This window comes from Gossypium raimondii, chromosome 8 (assembly GCF_025698545.1).
Source record: "Gossypium raimondii isolate GPD5lz chromosome 8, ASM2569854v1, whole genome shotgun sequence".
Classification (NCBI taxonomy): Eukaryota; Viridiplantae; Streptophyta; class Magnoliopsida; order Malvales; family Malvaceae; genus Gossypium; species Gossypium raimondii.
In genome coordinates this window covers 29,009,745-29,035,651 of record NC_068572.1, presented here as the reverse complement: position 1 = coordinate 29,035,651, position 25,907 = coordinate 29,009,745, and the positions used below count along the sequence as shown (strand labels likewise).

Genomic DNA, 25,907 nt, shown 5'->3' with positions numbered 1-25,907 from the left:
AAAAAGTAAACTAAATATATCGCACCATATCTCACCGCCCATTCAAATCCGGTAAAACCAAAAATAGTAGTAATAAATAATTTGTGCTTTTGCAAATCATAGATACTGTGAGTTCAAATTTTGTGCATTCATGGGTAAATAGACAGACAGTCAGAATGAGAAATTCAAATTCTAGAAGACTTGATACAGAAATATATCTATCAGGTCAGTTCTAATCGGGAAATGTTATTATGCGTTAAAGTCGTCCCAATTGTTGAAGTTATCGTACTTGTGTAAAATGATATTGATTGATGCTTTCATGGAAAAAGGGGAACAAATATCAGTTGAAAGTTATAGATGCAATCACGTCAGAAACATCAGTCATAGTTTGATAATTTGGGTTTCTCTGTTATGTTTCGACAAACGATTACTGGGAATTTCTCGGTAGTTATACTACTAACGATAAAGTGATGACAGGAGAACATCAGAGCTACTCAGTTAAGTTCAGGTATAGTATCAAGTTGTAAAATGTGTTCTGATATGAGTTCGGAAATGATATGAGTTATGATTGATTTTTATAGACTTCGATTAAAAAGGTGGAAGAAAGACTTAACTTAATAGCTTGTACCATGTAAGAAATTTCGAAGACGAAATTTTTGTAAGAGGGAAGAGTTGTACCAGCTCGTTTTTCATTGTTGTCAAAAACAGTAGTTTCAGGGCCACCAAATCCGACGAGTAAGTTCGTAAATATTATTATTTAATATTTACGAGTCAAATGTGATTTTTAAAAAGGTTTTTGATTTGATAATTTATGTTATATAAGTGATTTATTAAGTTCAAGTGGTTTTAGAAAATAAGGTATCGGGATCTTGTTTTTATAAACTGGGCCGTAAATATTTTTTTAAATATTTTCGGAGTGTTATTAATGTGGTATTAAAGTTTCATTAAGAAATTTTAACATTTCGATGGTTAATTAATTAAAAAGGATCAAATTTTAAAAAAAAGGGCATTCCCGGGATTCCGTTCCCGTAAATCGGACACGTAAATATTTTTAATAAATATTTACGGCTTAGTTTATAAAAACAAGGTCCTGATACCTTATTTTCTAAAACCACTTAAACTTAATAAATCACTTATATAACATAAATTATCAAATCAAAAACCTTTTTAAAAATCACATTTGACTCGTAAATATTAAATAATAATATTTACGAACTTACTCATCGGATTGGTGGCCCCGAAACTACTGTTTCCGATACCACTGAAAAACGGGTTGTTACAATAAATCTAAACATGGCCTTAGTCTAATCGAAAATGAGCAAACTGATTTAAAGACTAATATTACGTCTATTTAACCATTATTAAACTAGGATTCTCCTATCTCTCCCTATAAATAGATGACATTGGTGAAGTTATTTACATAAGTTTTAACATACAAGTTTTATCACACAAGTTTTTTATATTGTTATTATGCCAGAAAGTAGTAAGAATTTATTTTCTTAAAATCAATTATATTTTTGGGGAATTACAAATTCTATATGTTTCTATTGAGAGAATTATTTTCCTATTGAAAGTAATTAAATCGTTTCTTGTTTTGTGTTTGGTGTGTGTTGCTCAAGCCCACACTCGATGCAATTCGAGGTACAAGGATAACGGAGAAAGCCATTAAGTTGAAAGGCGAGAATGATTCAAATCTGTCTTGCACAAAGCATGAGTACTTTTTAGGAAATTTTAATTGCAATAAATATCACAAACTAGATCAATTTTCAAAATTTTTAAACTTCCACTGTGATTGGAAACCGTTTTCTTAGCCAAATTTTTTCGAAAAGCCATACTCTTACAAGATTGATTGTTTCAAGATGGCTGCAAGTTATCAACATCCAAAATTCCAACTGTTTGATGGCAAATTAAATTCACACCGTGTGGCTAATTTTGTGGATACTTGCAATAATGTCAAAATTGATGGTAATCTTATGTAAAGCAATTTGCCTGGTCACTAAAAGGAAATGCCTTTGATTGATACATAGACCTTAAACTTAGGAAAATTGATAACTAATTTCTCAACAGATTCTGTAGCACTCATCGCATTGTTAGTATGTTAAAGCTTTCAAGTAGTTGATAATGGAAAGATGAATCAATTATTGGAGGAATCAAAATTTAAATTACGCAAAAAAAGAAATTCTCAAAATCTTAAGCTCGAGATAATTGCATTACATTCTTCAAGCCAAAAACATTGGAAGAATTCTTTGCATGGTTTATTATATTTCATTTGGAATCATGATGGATTTGTGAATACTCTCACCGTCAAAGCTCAACCTTCCAATCCAAAAACATCATCAATATAGTCCATCAGATTCGGATCTAACTTCATGATTCTACTTTCTAAAGTTCAACTATAAAACAATACCATAGTCTCTCATTATATTCACAACTTGGGTCAATCTTTAGGTCCATATCAAATAATTGAATTAAAGCGGTCCACTCATTTATATTCAACATTTTGTTGAATTGGTTTATTTAAATTTTAGTATTGAGTCTTTCTCTATTATTGTGCTTTTCAAATTAAATAAGCTTTTCAAGTTAAACAAAAAAGTTAAAAATTTTAATTTTGGGTTTTTTATAAGTTAATTTGAGTAGTAAATTATAAATTTGTGTTTCATTTATATTATCTATAAAAGATAAATATGATTTATATATCCAATTTAAATCATACAAATAATTTATATTAATTATTTAAAAAGTATTCAAAATTTATATATCCAAAACAAGCTTTTAGCGACGTTTTTTAGGCCTTTAGCGAGCTTTCACTAGCGCCGCAAAAAATGCCACTATTGACAACGTCGTTAACTTTTGCGGCGTTTATGTAAAAAAATGCCGCTAAAGAACATGATCTTTAGTGGCGCTTTACCCAGAAACGCCACTAAAGAACATGACATTTAGCGGCGCTTTACCCAAAAATGCCGCTAAAGAACATGACCTTTTAGCGGCGCTTTACCCACAAACGCCGCTAAAGAACATGACCTTAAGCGACGCTTTACCCACAAACGCCACTAAAAAACATGACCTTAAGCGACGCTTTACCCATAAACGCCGCTAAAGAACATGACCTTAAGCGACGCTTTACCCACAAATGTCGCTAAAGAACAAGACCTTTAGCGGTGCTTTACCAAAAAACGCCGCTAAAGAACATGACCCTTAGCGGTGCTTTACCCAAGAACGCCGCTAAAAAAATGACCTTTAGCGGCGATTTACCCACAAACACCGCTAAAGAACATGATCTTTAGCGGACTTTTATCACAAACACCGCTAAAAGTACATTAAATGTTTACACAATCACCTCCCAGAAACAAGTGCAACAGTAACCACAAGAAAAAAAGAAGAAAAATACACAAATCTAGAAACAATAGTTTTGGGCAATCACTTTTTCAGGAGTAATACCGAAAAAATAACCCCCTGGTTTCAACAAAAATGACACATTACTTAGAAGTCTTCTTGCTTTGTCTTCAGTTTCAAATCTTAACTGCAAATAGAAGAATAGAAATGCATTTCAGATTCATCATATTTGTTCACATGACAAATCAAAACCCAATGTTCACAACTTAAACTACACAAAATACCTGCAAATGCTGCAAGCAACAGACTAGATCAGCCTGAATGTCCTCTTGCAATAGGGTTTCCAAATTATCCTGTCAAATGAATGTGCTGTCAATCAAAATCTTGTTAGATGAAACATATTTCGACAGATCTTAATGGGAGAAATGAAGGCAGTTTGTAACTCATCATTTTTCAGCAAGTCAGGCAGTTTGCCTTCAATAATGAATTTTTTTATGTAAAGTCTAATTGAAGGTTGTGCAGTGGACACCTAGCTAATTTCCATTTATGTAGCAAATTATAGTAGACTAATGCATGCTTCAGCCCTAACAAACTTTTAAGAAGACATTTATATAATGTATTAAACAGGTTTTTAAAAAGGCATAACCTTTATTTTCAGATAAGGTATATATCCCACATAGGTATGCTCAACTTTTTTAAGGATTTTCATATATTTGGAGGACCATGTTCATGTATCCATGTCCAAATATGCATCAAACACAAGTGTCAAACATGAGCACTTCAGAAAAAATGATAGAGTAACATAGATATAGTAGCATAGATCCCCCATGTCAACACTCAATAATGATTAATGGCTAAGAAGGAAAAAAAAGAATTAGGTACCTTAATTTTAGATATTATGCCTTTTGTCAGATTCAACCGTTCTAGAATGAATTCTTTAACAACCTCCATTGAGACCTTATCAGTCACAACTGAGTATCTGGCCATAGATGAAAAGCTAGAAGTAGAGAAGCTCAAAAAATCCAGTAGCAGCTGCAAAATTAAGTTTACCAAGATAAACAGAACTTTTAAGATAATAAGAGATATTAAAGCAGTTTTAGAATTGAAGAAAATATCTTTACAAAATTAATGTTACTATAGGTGAAAATATATATATATATATGAAACAATCATGATCATAATCATCAAAACTCCTAGTTGACAGCAAGCACTCTTCATTTTATTTAAAGATTTGTTTTTCCATAATGAAAAGGAGCAAAACAATGTTCAAGATTCAAAGAAAATTATGTGAAAAAGACTTAACAAAGACAATATTAATAACATATTTTTTATTTCTTAGAAAATGGTAAGAAACACATACAAACTTTGAATCCAAAACTGGAATTTGGCAAATACATAACACAGGCAGAATCAATCTTATGTTCAAAAGCAAATGTGCTTACCTGCCCCCCCACACCTCCCCCAAAAAATTATCAAAATAAATATTAAAAGTCAGTTAATAAAAAAATTTAAAAAAAAAAACTTTGAATCTAAATATGAAATTACAGGGGAAAAATTAGTTTAGAACTTTGAATGTGATGGGAAAAAGAAACAAAAGCAAATATCTTTACCAAGGGGGAAAAACAAAAATGTGAAATGAATTAATGCAGACATTATAAGCAAAACCCAGAAAACATAACAAATTACAAATAAAAAAACACAGAAAAGTTAACCAAGAAAAATGGATCAAATTGAAAAAAAATTACCTTTGATCTTTTGTGTTCTTCTTTATCTCCAGAATGGGATCTCCCTGCTGAGAAAGCAGAAAAAGAACACAAGGAACAATCCAGGTCAGGTCGGATCCAGGTACAAGGGGTTGAAGATCAATAAAAAAAATCAGCAAGCATTGATTTTAAAAGAATGAAGAGATGAAAGAATATAAAGTGGTAACAAAGGAATTGGAGAAGAGAGTTTGATGGTTGAATAGGAAGAGGTTTAAATAAATAAAAGGAAAAATGGTGTTGGAGTTTTGTTCTTTGTCTCCTCGAATTTAGCTTTTTTTTTAAAGCTTCCGTCTTTTTTTACTGAATATTATAAAGTCATAATCATGAATAAAATCCTAGGAGATTGAAGCAGTCTAAAGGCAGCCTTAGTCAACGAAAAAAGAATATGTTAAAAAAAGTTAAAATTCCAAATCAAAGTAAGTTTTGCCGAAGTTCCTCCTAGCTCATATATGACTACTACCATACAACACCAACATGGCTGGTGACTAGTGAGTGACAATTCGCCATGAAAATCTTCAAAATGTTACCTAATATCACCAGCATAATCTGGGGTTTTTGAAGGAGGAGCACAAAAAATCACATAGGGGAACTTCTGCTCTGTTTTAGTCTCCTTCAAAAATGGATTAATCCCCAGTGAGCTTAATTCATTGTGGTGATCTGTCGTCACAGTCTGCCCATAAATTTGACATCTAGGATGTTCTTGCTTCCACAAATCATGTAATTCACACATATGACTAAATGGCTAGACCCTACCGATTGAGTTTTAGTTCAGTTGGCATAGACATTGTAAAAAAGAGCTAAACCCTATCAATTAGCTAATTCTTATCATTATTCAAGAAAACCCTTCAAATTTCAACCCCTGAAACTAAAATGAATGATGATGTTTAGGCAATCAAACAGATGGCTTGGTTTTACCTCCCTCCATTTTTCAACCACCAAGCAACCAAGAACACCTGGTCCCACAATTAGTAGATCATTCTCTCCCACCATTGCTTTCCCTGCACATTCAAACAAAATAAAAATAAAAATCCCAGATTAAATAAAAGGAAAGTCACCGCAATATGTAAGAAGAAAGCAAAAGGGAAAATCAAATAGACCAAAGGTGGAGGAAGCTGAGACTTGAAGAGAAGAAGAAGAAGAAGAAGAGAAGTTGAAGCTTTGAAAAATTGGGATTGGTTTCTTGAAAAAGGGTAGGGATGAGGAAGAGATTGAGTTTTTCAAGAGCAATATGAAATTACTGACGCAAGAAATGGTTCCCATTTACTTAAAAGAAAAATGAAATTAAACAAGTATAAAACATACCTATGTCTTTCAACAGATTCTAATTACTTCATCAGCATGTAATATATATTGTCAGCCATGAGTATAGCTATCACTACCAAGAAACGGTACGCCTTAAACAAGATAAAAAAAAACCATGCAACGTGTGCTTAAATAGTTACCAAGGTTTACCAGATAAACAAGAAATTGTTACAAGAACTGTATTTATGAATATCAGTGAAACTCCAAAACCATTTCATCCTCAACATATAAACATCCTTGACTTTTTTTTTAAATACCAACTGTTAAAAAGAGGAAAAAAGAAGTTCTAAAAGTTGGTACCTTAGTTTGTGACCCTTGAACTACAGCGATTCATTTCCTTTGTGTACTATCTGACATGGTATGCATCCCAAGTCCATTATCTATTGTCGCAGACTTCCCTACTTCCTGAGCTCCTTGCATAGACTTTTTTTATAACCCTTGATGCCTTCTGCAGAATTTCCTGGGATTGATAAATCAAAATATAAGCTATCCATAGTGCAGTTCAGATTCGACTAAATTAAACAAAGTTTTAAGAAATTTCAAACCCTAAAAAGCGAAAGTAAGAAGGGAAAAAAAGATAGATGAGTACTTGAAACGATTCTTCTTTGTTTTTTCAGTCGATATCGGAGTCATCAAAATCATCTTCGAAGTTGTTGAAGAAATCGGCATATGCGAGCTTGTTGTCGGAAGCGATGACGCCTTCGCCGAAGATCTCCGATGTGTCAACATCGTCGACTTCCATGGTTGAACCTTGGTCATTTGTGTCCATCACGAATTCCATCGGCATCGGCCTCATCTTTCCCCCCTTTTCTTTAGGCTTCTAGGGATTTCTTTCGTTGATTTAATTTTAATTATTTTTGTTGAAATATCTTTCCTCCATTTTCTTTACAATTGATTATGGATTTTACGGCGTTTTTAAGAAAAATGCCACTAAAAAATTATATTTCTGTAGTGAAACGGCACGTTTTGAAAAAATTCAATACATATTTACGGCGTTTTTTGTCCAAACACCGCTATTGCTTACTTTTTGCGGCGTTTTTCTCATAAACGCCGCTAATGATTGACTTTTTTTACAATTTTATATTTAATTATTATATAATTCATATCAATTTTAAATAAATAATTTTTGAAAATTTAAGTAATATTTAAAAGAATTAGATAAATTTTAAAATTTTATATAATTTTTATGTAAGAAAACAAAAACAAAAAATTTAAAATATGAAAAAACTTTAAAAACTATATTAATGATAATTTTAATAAATTAAAATTCATATTATTTCTTTTACAATTTTATAATAAATTATTTAATATATAAATTAAAAACCTAATCAGTCATATACCCAAAACACTTTAAAATTATTTTAAAGAATAGTATTTTATTTTTTCCATTTTTAAATATATTTTTCTATGTTTTTACTTTCAAATATTTTCTACGTATCATTTAACAAATCTCAAGTAAACCTTAAAACTTAAACCATTTAATATATATAAAGTTTATCTATTATCTCTTAAATAATTTAAACTATAATCATAATTTTAATATATTAAAATTAATATTATCTCTTTACAATTACATAAGAAATTATTCAATATATAAATTAAATAATACTAATTAATCTAAACCCTAAACCCCTAACCCCTATCTCCTAAACCTTAAATCATAAAACATAAACCCTAAATCCCTAACCCCTAACCCCTAACCCCTAAACCTTAAACCCCAACACTTAAACCATAATCCATAATCCATAATCCCTAATTATTTAAATACTATAAGAATAAAATTTTAATTATTTAAAAAAAAGAAAATCAAGAATTGTAGATTTAATGTTGATATTATAAATTACTGGAAAAATTCAAATAAAAATCTATCTTATCTAAACATTTTAAATATATATTTTGAAATTGTTAAATTTCAGTCCTATATAAATGAATCACCATCCTGTTTCAACATTCGGCTTTCGAAATTTCAATGGAGTTTACAGAAAATATTTTGTTAGTTTATTTAATAATTGAGTGTTTTTGTGAGATAATAAGTAAGAATGGCGTCGTTGAAGCATTTCATAAGGTTCATCCACATTTACAATCTAAAATTGCACTTACTGTAAAACAACTTCATCGAACCGGGTATCACTTTCAGCCTCCTATGAACTGGATTAACGGTAATTTTTTCTTTTATTTTTATTTTATTTTTATTTTTGGAGGAGATGGAATTAAATTGTATATTTTAGGATAGTTAAAATGTAATTTTACCATTTTAATTATATTTTATAAGGATTAAATAAAATTTTTATCATTTTTAGGGATTAACATGTAATTTTACCATTATTAATTTAAAAGTGTATAAGTTATAAAAACGATTAGGTGAAAATTGTTTTCATTTCAGGCCTTTGGCTTCCATGTTTAGTAAAGTTAATAAAGAATAATTTTTCCCATCTATTTTGAGTTGATTTAATAAATAATATAAATTTAAGGGTTAAAAGATAAAAATTAAATGAAGGGTTGTAATGATTTTTTGTAAAGTTAGAAGGATAAATAAATCATTATGTCTATTTTATTTATATAAAATTTTAAATAATAATTGGATTAGTTTAACACGTTGCCGCCTTTTATTCCATATATAAGGTTATGCCATATATTCTGTTTAAAAGAACTTATAGTATTTTAAATTTTCCATTTTTAACAAATATTTTAAATTATTTTAAATTCCTGAGCATTAGCGGCTCTTTTTAGAAAACGTCGTTAAAAATAGAGCATTAGCGGCGCTTTCTCAAAAACGCCGCTAAAACCTCAAAAGCTCAGAAAACAGTTGGGCATAGGTTTTTTGCGGCGCTTTTTGGAAAACGCCGCTAATACTCGATCTTTAGTGACATTTTTATCCAAACGCCGCTAAAAATGCCGCTAAAACCTGTTTTGGTGTAGTGATATATTACAACATTGATAATGGATTGTTATAAATTATTTTATTATATTCGTTTTATAATTTAAGTTTATATATTTCATATATCATAATAATAATGAATTTAAATAACATTTAAATGCATATTTTCTATTTTACAACTTCATGTCTAAAATAGACATTTTATCTTTCAAAAGTACTTTTTTGCAACATCGTCAAACCTTTTTAAAAACACTTTTTTCATGGCACTTTTCAAACTCAATAGTAAACCGACCTTAGTTTAATTGTATTGTTATTAGAGTTGTCCAAGGGTTGGGCTGTCTTCTCAAGCCCAAAGACTTTCTTAAAATATGAGAGAGCTTAGATAAGAATACAAAACTCGAAAAATAAACTTAAACAAAAGTTTAAGCTCATTTTCTATTCGAGCCAAGCTTTGGACAAAAATTTTTAAACTCGAGCTCAGTCTGACCTGACCAAAATGTATATATTATATTTAAATATAATATTTATACTTATGAAATTTAAGCATACATAATCCAAGTATTTAACCCAACTCAAATCTAAATTCAAATCCAATCCTTAATAAATAAAACCCAGGCTTAAGCCCAAGCCCAAACCTAAACTAACTCTAAAAATTAATTTCTGCACAACCTAGTTTAACTATTCTGCCATTTTCTTTAGTTCCCAATCCAGAGCTCTACATGTCTCTAAGTTTGGCTGCATTTTTACTCCAACTCAAAGGTTTGTGTTTTTGTTATATTTTACTTGTTTATTTTTGTTTTTCAAACTTTTGGATATTTTAAGAAAATATTGATAGAGTAAACTGGAAGGGGAATGACAATATTAAAAAAATAAATATGCTATTATTTTATGCTTATTGGCCGTAGAAATTTTGCTTTGGAAAAGCTGAGTTTTTGAGAGAGATTCTGAAAATTTGCTTACTCGTAGTGTTAATACATACATAATCAACCAAGCTAACGGGTACACTTGCATCCAACTTATCAGTAACATGGACACATTGCTGCTGAAAACCCCCAAAACTACATTTGAGCCATGTCTGTGTTGATACACATTCACTATCTCCTTCTACCCTACATTTCTAAATTGTTTTTTTTTTCTCATTACATCTATGTATTGAGAAATAATTAACATACTACATTCATATTTCACTGGTACAAGTAACTAAATTATGGATTAAAGTAACAAATCTAAAAAAATTAAAACCTTCAATAATATGAATACGAAATTATAATTTCCTTTTTTTAAAAAAAACCATAAATAGCACCCTTGATTACAATGCCATGGAGAAAAGAAAGAATCATAGCACTGGTCCAATACATTGCCATTGCCAATATTATTGATTACTACACAATTTGATGTCTACAAATACAGATAATAATAGGTCATACACCAGACATTCAGCAATACATAGGTACAGATATATTACATGAAATTATATAGCTGAATAGCTGTAGTCATCTTCCTGAGGACCCTGGGAGAGAACTGTAAATATGACGAAGGCTCCATACAATATTGTGACAATAGCTGTGAAGTTTACAAGGTATGCCTCGGCACCATATTTATCAAGCCCTGAGTTCTCAAGGAATGTAAGCTTCTCCAGGAACCCTAAGGTGGCATTGCCAACTGCCAAGATGTATACAAACAGCCCCAACAGTACATGCCATGGAAGTGATTCGCTTCTTAATCCGGTCGACCCTCCAGGGTAGAAGAATATGAGAAACCCATATATCCACTGCAAGTTATAATTTCCATTTCAAAACACAGTGCCTTTGGCAATTTTATGCTGCTACAACTTGATTCACACTAATATCCTTTTAGGATCTACTAATGAAGATATACCCAAGTTATCTAACTTTCAACTCTCTTCTGAAATTGCTATATCAGACTTAGTTATGTATTCCATAAGGTATATATACTCAATTTTTTGGTAAAAGTACCACGGAGGCCGCTGTATTAGGAGTTAGATTGTATTTTGTCTCCTCAACTGAAAAAATAGACAAATTACTCTCTGTACATTAGATCAAAGAGCAAATTAGTCCTTTCTCTTAAAAGTTTCATCCATTTATAATATTAAAAACTAGCATAATGATGTATAAGAACCAGTTTTTAACAATAAAAATGGATGAATTTTTTAAAATAAAGACCAATTTACTTTTTGATCCGACTCCTAGTATAGGGTCTTTATGATAGTTTTACCCAAATTTTCATGTTTTTCCACTTTCAGATACGTGAAAAATGAAAAATCCCACACTAGAAGTGAAAAGCAAAATAATTTGGAGAAAAGTTTGGAATCAAGTGATTTATATTATTATTACCTGAATGCCATAAAGGGTAATGATTCCAATCCCAAGCCAAGAATGCACGCTGTAGAGATTAGGTATTGAACTCTCATTATGATTCTTGAATGCCGTATAGATTCCAATAATGCCTAGAATCAGAGCAGTGGCATGGAGCACAAGATGTATGACTTTCTTAACTTCCTTCTTCAGTGGCAACGACTTGTAGCTCATAATGGCTGCATTTTTTGCAATGTTGGGAAAATATTTTAGATTTGTTTTTGTCAATCAAACCAGAAAGCAAGCTGTTTGTTTGTATCAAGGAATGTTGGATTTGATTTACCTTCACCTCCTAAGATAATGAAGCCAATCAACATCAATACAGGATGGAGCTGCAGTAAAATTGTAAATGGCAGTAAGCAATTTAGAATTAGATGTCAAAATTCATGGAGCATTCAGCATGAAAGAGACATTATTAATCCAGACAAAAATGTCATGTTAAGACAATGAGATAAAACTTTGGAATGCAGTAATTATGATTTAAAACCACAATTATTCCATTAATATACAATTTGTTTTTCTTTCTTGGACACTACAAATGAGAGTGATTGCTTCGATAAGTCAAGAAAATGGATAACTAGTTGTGACAACGAAATTTGGGGTTCAATTAGTTGGTTAAATCCAAAGAAAGTTAATGGACACCATCTCCAACATATAGTAAGAAATATGTATATTGTTAGATACAAGTATGCTTCCTATGTTTCATATTTGAATATTTTATTGATCACCGATATCAGATACAATACTCTATAAAATAATTCAGTTAGCATGAATAGGTTCAAGTCCCTCATTCTCCTTCCTCCTAGAAACCTTAACCATGTTAGACAAGTTTTTGATACGGAAAATGGCAAAAGGAACAGGGGATAAAAATACTAACAAGGATGGGAAAAAACAATGTGGATGCTTGACCATATAATATATTATAATGAAGGGTAAGTAGGTAGGTTACCATATTCCATGGGACATGGCTAACTACCGCCACCATATGAAGGTTGACCAGCCACCATCAAATTCTAATAATTGAGGGGCATCCAAACCAAAACTATAGCAAGGGGGAAAAAGGGATAATCGAACATGAAATTGTAATAAAATTCAAGGAATCAAACAACAGCGGAACCCCCAAAAGAAGTCTTCTTCTTCATTAGTTTAGTGCCTGAGTTTAAGATTATACGAATAATTTGGTGATGGAAGGTATTAACACCATTCAAACTCAACCAAAAGGAACTGTTATGTGATAATAATCGGAGGGGAGAAACAGAAACCAAACAAAGTTGCAGTTGAAGCCATGAAAAGGAAACAAGATTTTAAGGAATCCCAAGAGCAGAAAGGAAAAAACTTACATTAAAGATGAGATTTTTGTTAGAAGATTCCCAAGCTAATCCACCCCTGAAGTGAATGCACCAAACCAATACCATAACAGCGCCGGCAATCGCGAGGGCATGAGGCACAAACGACAAGTGCAAGGCCTTAACTCCTATCGCCATGTTCGCTCTCTTCTTTCCAGCAAAATACTGCAGAGCAGAAGAAGTAAAGACTTTCTTATCATAATTGGCTCCTACCTAGATGTTCCGAGATTTATGAACCGTTGGATGGAGATCTTTGTTGCATCCTGATTTATGCGACGTGGATATCAAGATGTTTGGATTCTACATTTTACTCACAGTTTAGTCACTCTCCCCGCGGATGCCGTCGCGCCACGTGCTTCATTTCAGTCTCCATAGGATACCAGCCTACTTTTTGCCTTTTCTAATATGGTTCAAATAAGGGATTATCCATTTGAAAAAAAACAAAAATTTATCCAAACCCCCAATATCTATCCCACTTATTATTATTAATTAAATTTAAATTTGTATTTTCTATTAAAAATTTTATTTTAAACAATTAATATATACTATTACAAGGAATTCCTATATTTTCATGCCTTTATATACAAATTAATAATAAAAAACAATTTTAACTCTCAAAATATAAAATATCTTAGACTTTTCATTCAACCAAAACATCGGAATATTTTTTGCTCACTCTGTGTTCTATATATCTATATATACTATTATTTAAGCGTGTGATTAAGTTGATGTCACAAGTCAACTCAATATCAATTTAATCAAGAAAATTACTATATATATATTAATAATCAATATAGATCACATTTACTAACATGATAACTTTTTGATGTGCTAGAGAAAATAATAAATAATTTGAGTGCATTCTTTTATTATTAATCTAATGCATTTACCTATTTAATTTCTTTTTACTCCTAGTTTAAACTAAGTTTTCATTTTAATTTCGTTCATATTGCATAGATGCTAAATTATATGTTTTATTATTTATTGTATGTAATTTGTAAAACATACATGTATTCTAAATACGTGGTTTTTATGTGTATATATGTCGATAAAATTATTAATATTAAATAATTATAATTTTTAAAATATTATCCCGCTAATATTAAGTATTATATATTTTATTTGTATATGGGCATGTTCAATGAATTTTTATAGTTAACAACAAAATGTTACGAAATGACCTGTTAGAAATTTTAACATTTTATATTCAAGTTTTGTCACGTGTTTTTATCATGTTTTAAGTTTAGTGTGAACAAAATTGATTTAATTTTTTTAGTCAACTTGAGTATTGAATTTTATAATTGAATAACTCGAATAATTCAAATAACATATTGGTGTAAATACATTTTAATCTTTATTGATTTTGAAAATGAGCAAATTAGTCTCTCATTAAAAAATCAAAATAATTTTAAAATTTTAAAATATTTATAACAATTCTAAGATTTATATTTTTTAAAAAATTAAAAAATCTAAAGAATATGTAAAAGTTTAATTTTTAAATAATAATTTTGGGACTTAAATAAGTTAATTAATAATTCAAGTTTATCATACTAAAATATTTTTTCTTTGAAAAGTTTTTAAATATATATGATTTCAAATTTATGTGTTCTAACATGAATTTAATTATACAATAATAAAATTTTAATTTAACTTGAATAATTTTACTCGATTCAACTCGACTTGAATTTCATTTAATTTAGCCTGATTTAAAAAATTCAAACTAAATTAAGATGATAAAATAAAACTTATCACTACAATTAACTTAAAAGTTTTTTGGTTGAATTCGATAAAACGTTGACCCTACTTCTGATGTATGTTAAAAATACAGATGGGCAATGTATCATTTGTTACGCTCTCTATTTGTCCTGACTAACGCGATGACAAAATATGAATATTGACAAGAAACCAAACAAAAAATAAAAAATAAAAAGGAGTGGTGAAGTCATGCATGATATCACAAAAATACCAAACCAATCAGAGAAGGTTAAATATCAATAAATTTTTGACAATTACAATATTATTGGATAAAGCCTATTTCTTCCACTTCCTTCATTTTTTTCTTCAAATATGATCTCACATTCCTAACCCTTTTGTTTTCTTGTCATGTTTTATTTGTTTAAAAAACCATTTCCCAAATACAAAAAGAAATATCAAATTTATTTATTGAATTTTCTTTTTTTACAATTGAGGAGAAAAAGGAGGATAAAAATATATAAACCAAAATCTGCTCCACACTCAGAAGCTGTATAGAGTTCCCAAAAGCTAGAAAATGTTTTCATGCTGAAATAAGTTGTAGAAGGCGGGCAAAATACTAATAAAAGCTTTTTTTTTAAATTTACTGAAATGGGCCCTATAAATAATTAATTACCGGAATGACCCAATTCCTCGAAAGCGCATCCATGTCAGTGCAATGTCAGGGGACGTGACAGGAAAACGCTTCCTCAAGGAAGCGCTTTGTCCATGTGGACAAAAAGCACGCCCTCAAGGACGCGTTTTCCTGCCACGTCAGCGCTCCCTTGGGGACGCGTTTTGCCCGAGCGTGAATAGTAGCAATGGCTACTTTTTTTACCGTTAGTGACCCCCCAACGGTAAAAAAAACTATAAAACCCCCTTAATTTTTTTCACAACTAAATCCTTTCTCTCAATTTCTCTCTAATCTTCTCTCAAATTCCTCTAAAATTCTTATTTAAAAAAGCTTTAATTTTTTAATTATTTTTAAAAAAAAATTAAATTTTATTTTTTTGAAATTTTTTTTAAATCGTAAAAATTTGATCGTGTTAGCAATGGCCGGAGAATTAACTCGTCTTGATGACAAGCACATATCCATCGAACAAATGAAAATGGTAAGTGTTAAATTTAATTTTTAAATATTATTTAAGATATTTTTATTTATGCAATTTTAAATAATTATTATTTTTTTATTTGTTATAAAAGTTTGTAGATCGGATATTGCAATGCTATATCCGTAATATGCATGGTCCTCCATCACCGTTGGTAGAGAATTACTTGCGGGAAGCGGGTTTTTGACACGTGGCGACGGTAGGCCGGGGATAAAAGTTGGACCCGAAACTGATCAATGCGTTGATTGAGAGGTGGAGACCCGAGACGCACACATTCTATCTTCCATGTGGAGAGTGTACTATCACTTTGAAAGATGTCAATTTGCAATTGGGATTGTCGGTGGACGGGTATGTAGTCACTGGGTCTGTTCAATCTGGTGATTGGGGAGCGACATGCTACGAGCTTTTGGGCGCTATTCCGGAGAATATTAACGGAGGTCAGATCGAGATGGGCTGGTTACAAGACACATTCCCGGAGCCGGATGATGATTCTATCGAACTAGAAAGAATTCGATATGTTCGGGCGTACATTCTTCAGATAATTGGAGGTTATCTCATGCCGGACTTGTCACGAAACCTTGTACATCTAAGATGGCTACTGAAACTCGTTGATTTTAGAGCAGCTGGTGAATTTAGTGGGGGGTCTGCCGTTTCGACCACATTGTACCGGGAGATGTGCGAGGTGACACGACCAAATAAAGCGAAAATCGGAGGTTGCATGTCACTACTGCAGTCATGGGCACGGTTTTGCTTTCCAATTTTACGTTCTCGAGTGGACCACCCATATACATTCCCACTCATAACGAGCTAAATTTTATATTAGATTTTACAATTATTACGTAGATTTAAAATATAATAGTATGCTAAAAATTTATTTAATTAGGTGGAACCATTCGGCAAGTTATGCTCGATTACCTACCTCTCTTGAAGATATACAGCTTCTATTAGACCAACAATCAAGTAAGTATTAAATAAAATAGATATTTCCATCACGAGCTAGTCGATTGGTATTTAGTATTTAGTATTTAGTATTTAGTATTTAGTATTATGTATATAATTAATATTTCCATCATGTTCATATAGTTTCAATGGACATCATACGAGGATCCGGTAATTCAGGCAGTAATTCTGGATGAGTACTTCCAAAATCCAAATGCTTGGCATGTAAAAGTCGCATTGGTCAACTATGCGACCATGGAGATGCACCAGTCGGACAGAGTATTACAACAATTTGGATTCCGACAACCGATCCCCGTGGCACCTAAAGTGTTGGATGATCATTACAAAATTAACCTACGGTAATTGCATACGGATTGGCCGAGATTCTGGTCATACTACATCTAAATGTGGAAAGATCGATATGATTATATACCTACTCGGGAACCGATCATTGTTCTAGAGTTAGCGTGCGTGCCGGAATACATGCCATGGTTTAAGATCCATGGCAAGTTGTATTTACTGTCGGCAGAGGAGAGGCAGCGGCAATTGCGTGTCCAAAGGGAATGATGTGACCCTTTAAATCCAAGAAGAATGGACAACGATGCAGGTTTATCAACGAGGCCCAGACAATCACCCGACCCATCATCAGCACCCATACAATCACTAGGCTCAGGAACAGCACCGACATAGTCACCCGACCCAGCAGTTCAACCGACGATACCCACGGCACAGCCTTTTCAGATAATTCCAGGTGCGTATCCTAGCCTTTTTATGTATCTTAACCCTTATATGTTTCCTTTTTCTAGTCCTATGGCAGGTTGGAGTCCATGGACCAATTCATCTCCTTTTTTTATTACGTCGAGTGGACCACAGATGTATAGGTCAGCGTCGAATGAGGGATCGCAAGAGGGGCCGTGGGGGAGCTCTTATTTTTACCAATCCCCATCACCGTATGGGTTTCGAACAGCTTCGCCGTTGGTGATCCAAACACCTCCACAATCACTATTCTATCAAGGTGGCTCATCGTCCCAACACCGACAACCAAATCCCTTACCGGAGGAACCATAATCCCCGCCGGAAGCTGGACAAAGGAGGAATCTAGCGCATAACAGTCGATGGCCGTCATGTGGCAATGAATCCGGTAGGCACGGAGATTGATTTTTATTTTAATATATTTGTACAAACATTTTGAATATTTTGATATTATTTGATGTAATAAAATAGAAATTCTTCTGTATTATTTCATGTAATAAAATAGAAATTTACTTTTACATTTTCAATATAATAGAAATTCTTTTAAATAAGTTAATATGTTGAATATTTCTATATTATTTCATTTAATAAAATAAAACGTTATTTTGAATAAAGTAATTGTAATTTACTTTAATATTTTTAATGAAATAGATTTTCTTTTAAATAAGTCAATATTCTAAATATTTGTACCAATTTTTTATTTCAAAAAATATAAATAATACAAAGTTTTTTACAATAACGTTCAATTATTGCGATTTGGGCCTGATCGGCTTGTATGGCTTAGGTTCTTACACCATCCGCACAACTTCTGTTGGCTGGCTGTTTCTTAAATATCCATATTGTTACGTATTCTAGTCGAGCAAGGTCGACCCTTTGGTTTGCGACGTAATTTTCTATCCGGTAACAGCTTAAAGGGAGCAAGCGATACAGACGACCACTTACGTTCATCTGGGACCGGTGGGAATACATGTCTCCAGACGTTGTACATGTTTTCTAATTTGTACACTTCGTCGACATAGCTCATCAGATCCAGACGGAGATTCTGACAAGATGCAATTACGTGAGCGCATGGATAACGAAGTGCGTCAAACATCCCACAGTCGCAAGTCCTATTTCACAAGTGTACACGAAATTATTTTTTCAGAAACGTTTTTGACACTATTTGCTCAGAAACGTCTACTCGAAATTATTTTTTCAGGAGCTACTGTAGCAAAAGCGCATCCACGTGAGAGCTTCTTTAAATTAACAAATAATTTAATTAAGCAACCCTAAACCTCAAACCCTAATTTATTTGAGTTTTTACTTAAAAACCCTAAACACTAAACCCTAATCTAAATTTTTTAAAATTTATAATTAATTTACTCAAGTAACCCTGAACCCTAATTTATTTGATTTTTTCATAAAAACCCTTAACTCTAAACCCTAATCTGATTTTTTTAAAAATTAATTAAATTACTCAAGTAACCCTAACTCTAAACCCTAATCTAATTTTTTAAAAAATTAATTAAATTACTCAAGTAACCTTAGACCCTAATTTAATTGATTTTTCTTAAAAACAATAAACACGAAACCTAATCCAATTTTGAAAAATTTATAATTAATTTAATTGACAAACCTTAAACCATAATCCCTTATTTATTTAATTTTTTCTCTAAAACCCTAAACCTAAAAACACCAAAACCTTAACCCTAACCCTAAACCAATAACCCAAAACCCTAACCGCAGGACACACGGGCAAAACGAGTCCTTGAGGAAGCGTTTTGCCTACTTGGACATAAAGCGCGCCCTTAAGGGAGCAATTTTTGTCCACGTAGGCAAAACGCTTCCTCAAGAACGCGTTTTCCTGCTTCGTCACCTGACAACGCGCTGACATGGACGCGCTTTCGGAGAAATAGGACCATTCCGGTAAATAATTATCTACCGGGCCCATTTCGGTAAATTTTTAAAAAAATGGACTTTTATATGTAATTTTCTCGTAGAGGGCACCCACCACAACAATAAAGCCAAACAGTCCAAATACCAAAGCCTACTAAAAATTTTAAATTTTTATGTATTTTTACTTATTCTAGAAAGGTTTTTTTTTTAACAACTATTGCTATGATTTTCTTTGGGATAGGTTTAAAGTTTCATATCTTAAAAAGTATTTTTTTTACTTTGAAGAAGAAATAAATGGATATATTTATTTGGTATATATAATTTTATAATTACGTAAAATTTTTATATATTTCTTGAATTTTAGATTGTTTATAGATTTAATAATTTTATCTTGTTTAGATTTTATATTAATTTACTTTTAATTATTAGGTTATAAGAGGGCACAATATTAAAGTCTCATTTCATTAGCGTGACTTATCCCATGAAAAATTATAAAGTATAAAAAAATAGGGGTTCAATTAATCGAAGTTGTAAAGATTGAGGCCAAATTTGTGATTATACCTAATTTTAAATAGAGATAACAATGAAAAGTTAACCAAATGATGAAAATAAGAAATTTGAAAAAGTAAGGAGACTAATTTTGAACAAATAAAAGACCCAAGACTAAACTCCCAATTAATATATCACCATGAAAACTAACTAGTAAAGCTTTGTCTATAACACCCTACACCCAGAAGATGACCAAATATAAAGAGCTACATTCATAACCAGAGTGACTAAAACACTCAAATAAACATTTAATACAAGGTGAAAACAATCATTTAATAGTTTAGGCCAGCTTGGGTATTCATGATTAATACAGTTATATGAGCCTTAATATAATGATAGGGGGTCTAACATAATCAAACACAGTGCTAGTTACAAATCCTAGGTCAAAATATCAAAACAAGACAGTAAGTGTGAAGTATGCGTTGCATTTCGGTCAAATTAAGACAGAGAGAGCAACCTTGCGACAAGAAGCCATGTGACATCATGATGACACGACGATGAAACAAGAGAGAAGCAGAAACGACGTCGCAACAACACGATAGGGGGCGTTGCAACGTGTCATGCAATTTTCTCGATTTTCTTCTTCCAATCAAATTCTGATTATTTGTCTCAATCAAACTCTAATTAGTGTAGATTATTTTACCTACAAATTTAGTCTATAAATAGGTCATTTTTGTAACACCCTAAAATATGGCCTAGGTATTTTAGGGGTATTTTAGGAATTATGGCCTTAGAGTGGTTGGAATTATGCAACATGGTATATCGGTGATGTTTTTTACTATAATTTTTAAAAAGTCAAATCAATTTTTGAAAAAGTGTTTTAGAAACCTTTAATTTTAGAAAAATGATTGGTTTGTAACAATGTCAAAATTGTGAGCTTTTAAGAGGCAATTAGACCAAATTTTAAAATTGAACCTAAAAACCCTCATTCCCAGCTTATTTTCACGATAGTTTTCTCCTTTCTCTATAGTGTTGTCGTTCATTACTTTCCCTTGCTCTCCCAATTGATTTTTTTATTTCCAAACTACATCACTTTGATTCTCATCATTCCCAAAGCCTTAAACCTTCATAAATTTTCAAGAAAGCATCCTAAAACCTCCATCATCTTCCTCACATGTGGGTTTTCTCAGATTCACGCCAAAAGTTTGTTTTTCTTCCATCAAAGGTAACCAATCATCTATCCATTAGTTTTTAATGTTATTAGGCCTTTGAAACTGAATTTTCAGCCGCTAAATCGAATGTTTTGATTAAAAGCCGAAAATAGGGTCATTAATGGAAAATTTTGAATTTTTGAGTAAAAATGTGATTTCAAAGTGTTAATCAATAGGATTTGACATGATTAAGAGGTTTCTAAACTTGTTTTAAAGTTTCGTTAAAGATTTCTTGAGTTTTAATAAATTTTCATGAAAATAGTCAAAACTTGTCGAAAAATGTCAATACCATGAATTGTGTAGTTTAAAGGTTGGGAATTAGTCATAGGCAAATAATAAAATGAATGGAATTGGTTTTAAGTAAAAATATTGAGTATAGACTGAGACATTCAAATTTAGAGTTTGCTATGTTAAAGGTTTCAGTTAAATAGGGTCATAGCTTAGGCTTATGTTTTTTGTTGCTTGTGGTGAGTCCTTAGCTAATTTCTGAATGTGTTGCTCTTGTGTGAATTGTTGTGTTAAAGTTTCGAATTCGCTAGGACCATCTACAAGCTAGGAAAGACTAGTTTGAGCTTTCGGCATTTCAGCGAAAGCGAATTAGTGAGTGTTTAGATTAACTGCTTGTGGAAACTATTCAATGCATTGTTAAGGAATTTAGTTGTAGCATAAATCCCTACTCTAAATTTCGAGTGTAAGTTCTCTTGTACTCATGTTTAACTTGTGTATTATGTACTCATTGAATTGTGAAAATGTGTATTAATATGATATGTCATTACATGTGTTATGTGTTCGTGATTATTATTGTGGAATTATATATGTGAACATGTCAAACAAGCTCAGTGTTAGTGATAATATTATGCTTATGATGCAAATATACAGTGGTAATGAGTAGAAAATCGGTAAGCAATATATGTGTGTTTAATAGCAGATATTTTGGCCTTGTGACACTTGATACCATTGGATATAGTTGGCATGCCATAGGATTGTAAGTACTCACTTATATGTATATGTGATTTGGGCGTTGAGGCTCTGGGACATGTTGGAGAGATAAGGGAATGTGAGTTAACCTCCATTCAACGAGACATGTTTGGTGTGTTGGAGAGTGTTAGCTATATGCTTCACTTATTGGACATGTTTGACTCTATGAGTTTATGTGGTGTGTTGGAGATCCGTCTATTTGATGAGTGGTGATAGTGCCCACTTTTACGTTTCATAGTTCAAGTGCCAAATTATCTTAAATTGTAAATATGTTTTTATGTATTGTGATGTATGCATGAATGTGTATGTGTTGAGTCTATAAATAGGCTATTGAATATGCAAAAGACGTAAAATGTGTCAACTAAGTTGAGGTTGTTATAATTATGCTACTTATATATTTCACCAATACTTGATGAATTGTTTGCATGGTAGTTGTTTTAGGCATTCATTGAACTTATTAAGCTCACCAACTCCCTTCTCTACCCATTGTAGATTAGTTGTGTACTAGTGTGAGTGGTGTGGTTCTCAAGGAGTGACACAATCAAGTGTTTGCGTTACTTCATAGGTGTTTATTATCTATTAATTTATGTTTCGGGAATAAGGCAATATGGTAGACTGTATGCTGGTTTTTGTTATGACTTTTAAGTTGTTTACATTATTATTTTGCCTTAGGACTTATGGACTTTACGTTTGAATTATTGGTTTCTTGCTCAGTGATGATTATGAAGTTTTGGATTTTTATTTCGGTCACTTTGGTGCCCATTTGATTAAGTAAATGATGAATGATGATTAGACAGTAATTGGTCTGGAGCAGAGGTATCAATATTCGGGTTTTAATATCAATACCTCCATAATTTTTGAAAGTGTAAGAAGTCAGTAGTGTAATTTGGCATCGATACCTTATCACGAGTATCGATACTCGGGGTAAAATAATCGATACTTTTTGAAAAGTACCGATAATATCTAAGACTTTGGCTTTTATACGAGAAACAGTAAGCAATTTTGGTATTGATTTTCCAAGCGGTATCGATACCACTTGAGAGAAATATCGATACCACACCTTAAGTATCAATACCTACTTGACAGTTTTAGAACTTTTGCTTAATGGTCCCAATGCATGATTAACTATTATTATAAGACTATTTGATGTACAAATAGCATGTAACAATGATAACTAAGTAGTAAGATTGACTTAAAACCTATACGAATACTAAAATGGAAGACGTTTCGTTATAATGAGCCTTTACTTGTTGTATACGGCATGAGACGGTGGTGTGGTATCCTGATATTCGGGCTTGGCGACTTGGCCAAGTATAGGGTGTTACAATTTTCTACCTTAGAAAGATTAACTTATAACACATTTAAGTATTAGCTTTTACAAGCTTTCAGGGAATTTTGTGTTTAAGTTTTAAAGGTTCTTATTTTCGGATTTTAAGGTTTAGTTTTTATCTTCATATTTGTACTCTTCCTTTTTGCTGATTTAGTGAAATTATCTTTATCCGTAGTTTTTTATCATCTTCGAAGGATTTTTTCCACATGAAGTTTGTGTGTTCGATCTTTTCAATTCCTTTGTTATTTTTCTTATTCGTTGCTTACACGAGTTTATCCTTAACAAACTGGTATCGGAGTTTGGTTTGGTTTATGCGTTCAACCCGTTTAGAGATGGCAACAACAAGGTTCGACATTGAGAAATTCAGTGGCATCACAAATTTCAATATGTGGCAAGTTCAAATGATGACAATTTTGGTTCAGAACAGTCTAAAAATTTTCATTATAGGGAAAAAGCCTGCTAATATGGATCAGTCAAAATAGGAAGAGCTTGATGAAAACACCCTTTATGTAATTCAGTTGTGCCTCACGAATAGTGTATTACAAGAGGTGTTGATGGAGAAAATGACATTCGCCATGAAAAAAGGTTAGAAACCCTTTACACGACAAAGTCTTTGACTAATCGATTGGCGTTGAAACAACGACTATACACGTTTCTGTATGGACGAAGGTAAGCACCTTGGAGTTCACATCAGTCAATTTATTACTCTTTTGAGTGATTTAAATAATGTTAAGGTTCAGATTGATGATGAAAATATTAGACTATGCTATTATTGTGCTCTTTACCCCCTTCATACAAGTCTTTTAGGGAGACCTTGATTTATGGAAAAGATAAACTCTCGTTCGAGGATGTGAAGGGTCACTTGTTGAGAAAAGACAAACTTGACAATGAGTTTGGTTCAGATAGCAAGTCAAATAGACAAGCCTCGATTTTGGTAGCATTAAGGAATCAAGACATTCTGATCACCAACTCGTGCATACTAGATCCAGTTGCATTTTATTCAAATTGAGGGAATAACAAAAAAAATTTGACTTTACTTTTTTTGTTTTCGAAGTAACTCTCATCAACTAGGACTATTTTGATATGAACTTTTAGAAGGAATTCATCAAATTGCTTCGATCTAAAATCATCCCCTTATATGATCGCCTATACGGATCTACTAGATATATAGACTTTAATTTCATACATTCATTCGGTACTGATCCACTTGCTATAATTCTTTAACCATATACCATGTTTACATATGTATAAGAGGGCCTTTTTCATTTATGTTCGGTTCGGGTAAGCCGGATGTTATACAATATTTTACTAAATAGGTATCCATGACATCTAAGTCTTGAAAAAAATAGATAAGATTTAGCCTTAGCCCCATCGAATCTAAAAAATCTTAGTTTTTTTAACATACAAAGATAAAGAAGCCATTGCAATTGCCAAAAATACTAGGCCTACTAAAGGCACAAAAATAAAGGGAAAACTGTTGAAAGTTGTCATAAAATGGTACCTCAATTTAATATTTGTACCTGTTATTGTTATATTGTTTAGTTAGAAATATATCTTATAACGGTTAGATTATAATTCGTATATTATACTAATTATATCTAAATACTAAGTATATCTAAGCGAGTTTATATATCTAATAGATATCTAATAAGTGCAAGGAATGTAGAATTAAATAAAAGGATTTGCCCATCTTTTAAATCAAATAAAATAGGTGTATATGATAAGATAATCCACTTTCTTTATTATCTTACTTTATTCTTAATTTTCTTATTATTCTATTGTTCTTGTCTTCTAATTTGAATTTTGAATTTAATAAAGAAAGAGTTTATTACAAATTGTCGAAAGATTCGATTCGTTAGAATCGATCCAAGAACATGGATTATTAGTAAAAATAAAATTTTAGGAGATATAGAAAGATGCAAAACTCTATATTTCTATTCTATTTTTCTCTATTTAAATTATATATGCAATAGAGGAAGATAAAATTTATTTTATTTGTCTCTCCAAATTCGAATTTCATTTCGCAGAAGGAAAAATTCGCTTTTTATCTTGTTGCTAGAGGTTTACTCGTTAGTAATATCGGATATTGATAATAATAATTATCCACATAATTTGTTTTTCGACAATTCCTTTTTTTGTCACAAAGTCAAAGCCCATTACGCGGGCTTTGACTTTGATTCCGATAAACTAACTAACTACCTTTTCACTACAAATAAAAACATTTCACTTAAGAATCTACTTATTGAATGATGTCGCTACTGTAAGAAGTTAGGTCACATTAAGACAGATTGTTATAAACTACGACAGAGAAGAATTAGTTGATGCTAATCTGGCCAACGACAAGGGTGATGATTGGTTATTGGTGTCCACAATTGAAAAGTCTAAGTTTACATTTGAATGGATCCTGGATTCGGGGTGTTCTTTCCATACGTGTCCCAACAAGGACTAGTTCTCCACATATAATTCAGTTGAAAGTGGAGTTATGTGTATGGGAAATGGTTCATCTAGTAAGGCAA

The 25,907-nt window shown here is 31.7% G+C and overlaps 2 protein-coding genes across 4 annotated transcripts; both read right to left on the bottom strand.

Moving 5' to 3' along the window:
- Positions 1 to 2,680: 2,680 nt before the first annotated feature.
- Positions 2,681 to 6,835, bottom strand: LOC105791167 (mRNA cap guanine-N7 methyltransferase-like). Of its 3 annotated transcripts, none has more exons than XR_008198399.1 (6): positions 6,678 to 6,835; positions 5,991 to 6,073; positions 5,058 to 5,104; positions 4,195 to 4,344; positions 3,597 to 3,681; positions 2,681 to 3,499 (listed from the first exon to the last, which is right to left on the bottom strand). XR_008198399.1 is itself a non-coding variant. In XM_012619118.2 (6 exons), the coding sequence occupies exons 2-6, from the start codon at positions 5,998 to 6,000 to the stop codon at positions 3,374 to 3,376; spliced, it is 402 nt and encodes a 133-aa protein (XP_012474572.1). In that variant the 5' UTR covers positions 6,001 to 6,073; positions 6,678 to 6,835; the 3' UTR covers positions 2,681 to 3,373. The 3 variants fall into 3 exon arrangements, 2 of the variants coding, with proteins under 2 accessions (XP_012474572.1, XP_012474573.1); XM_012619118.2 differs by having other exon boundaries at positions 3,597 to 3,665; XM_012619119.2 differs by having other exon boundaries at positions 3,597 to 3,665; positions 5,058 to 5,101.
- A 3,765-nt stretch (positions 6,836 to 10,600) lies between these two features.
- Positions 10,601 to 13,175, bottom strand: LOC105791166 (transmembrane ascorbate ferrireductase 1). The gene is made up of 4 exons (XM_012619116.2): positions 12,971 to 13,175; positions 11,914 to 11,962; positions 11,610 to 11,809; positions 10,601 to 11,026 (listed from the first exon to the last, which is right to left on the bottom strand). The coding sequence occupies exons 1-4, from the start codon at positions 13,112 to 13,114 to the stop codon at positions 10,727 to 10,729; spliced, it is 693 nt and encodes a 230-aa protein (XP_012474570.1). The 5' UTR covers positions 13,115 to 13,175; the 3' UTR covers positions 10,601 to 10,726.
- Between the last annotated feature and the right edge of the window lie 12,732 nt (positions 13,176 to 25,907).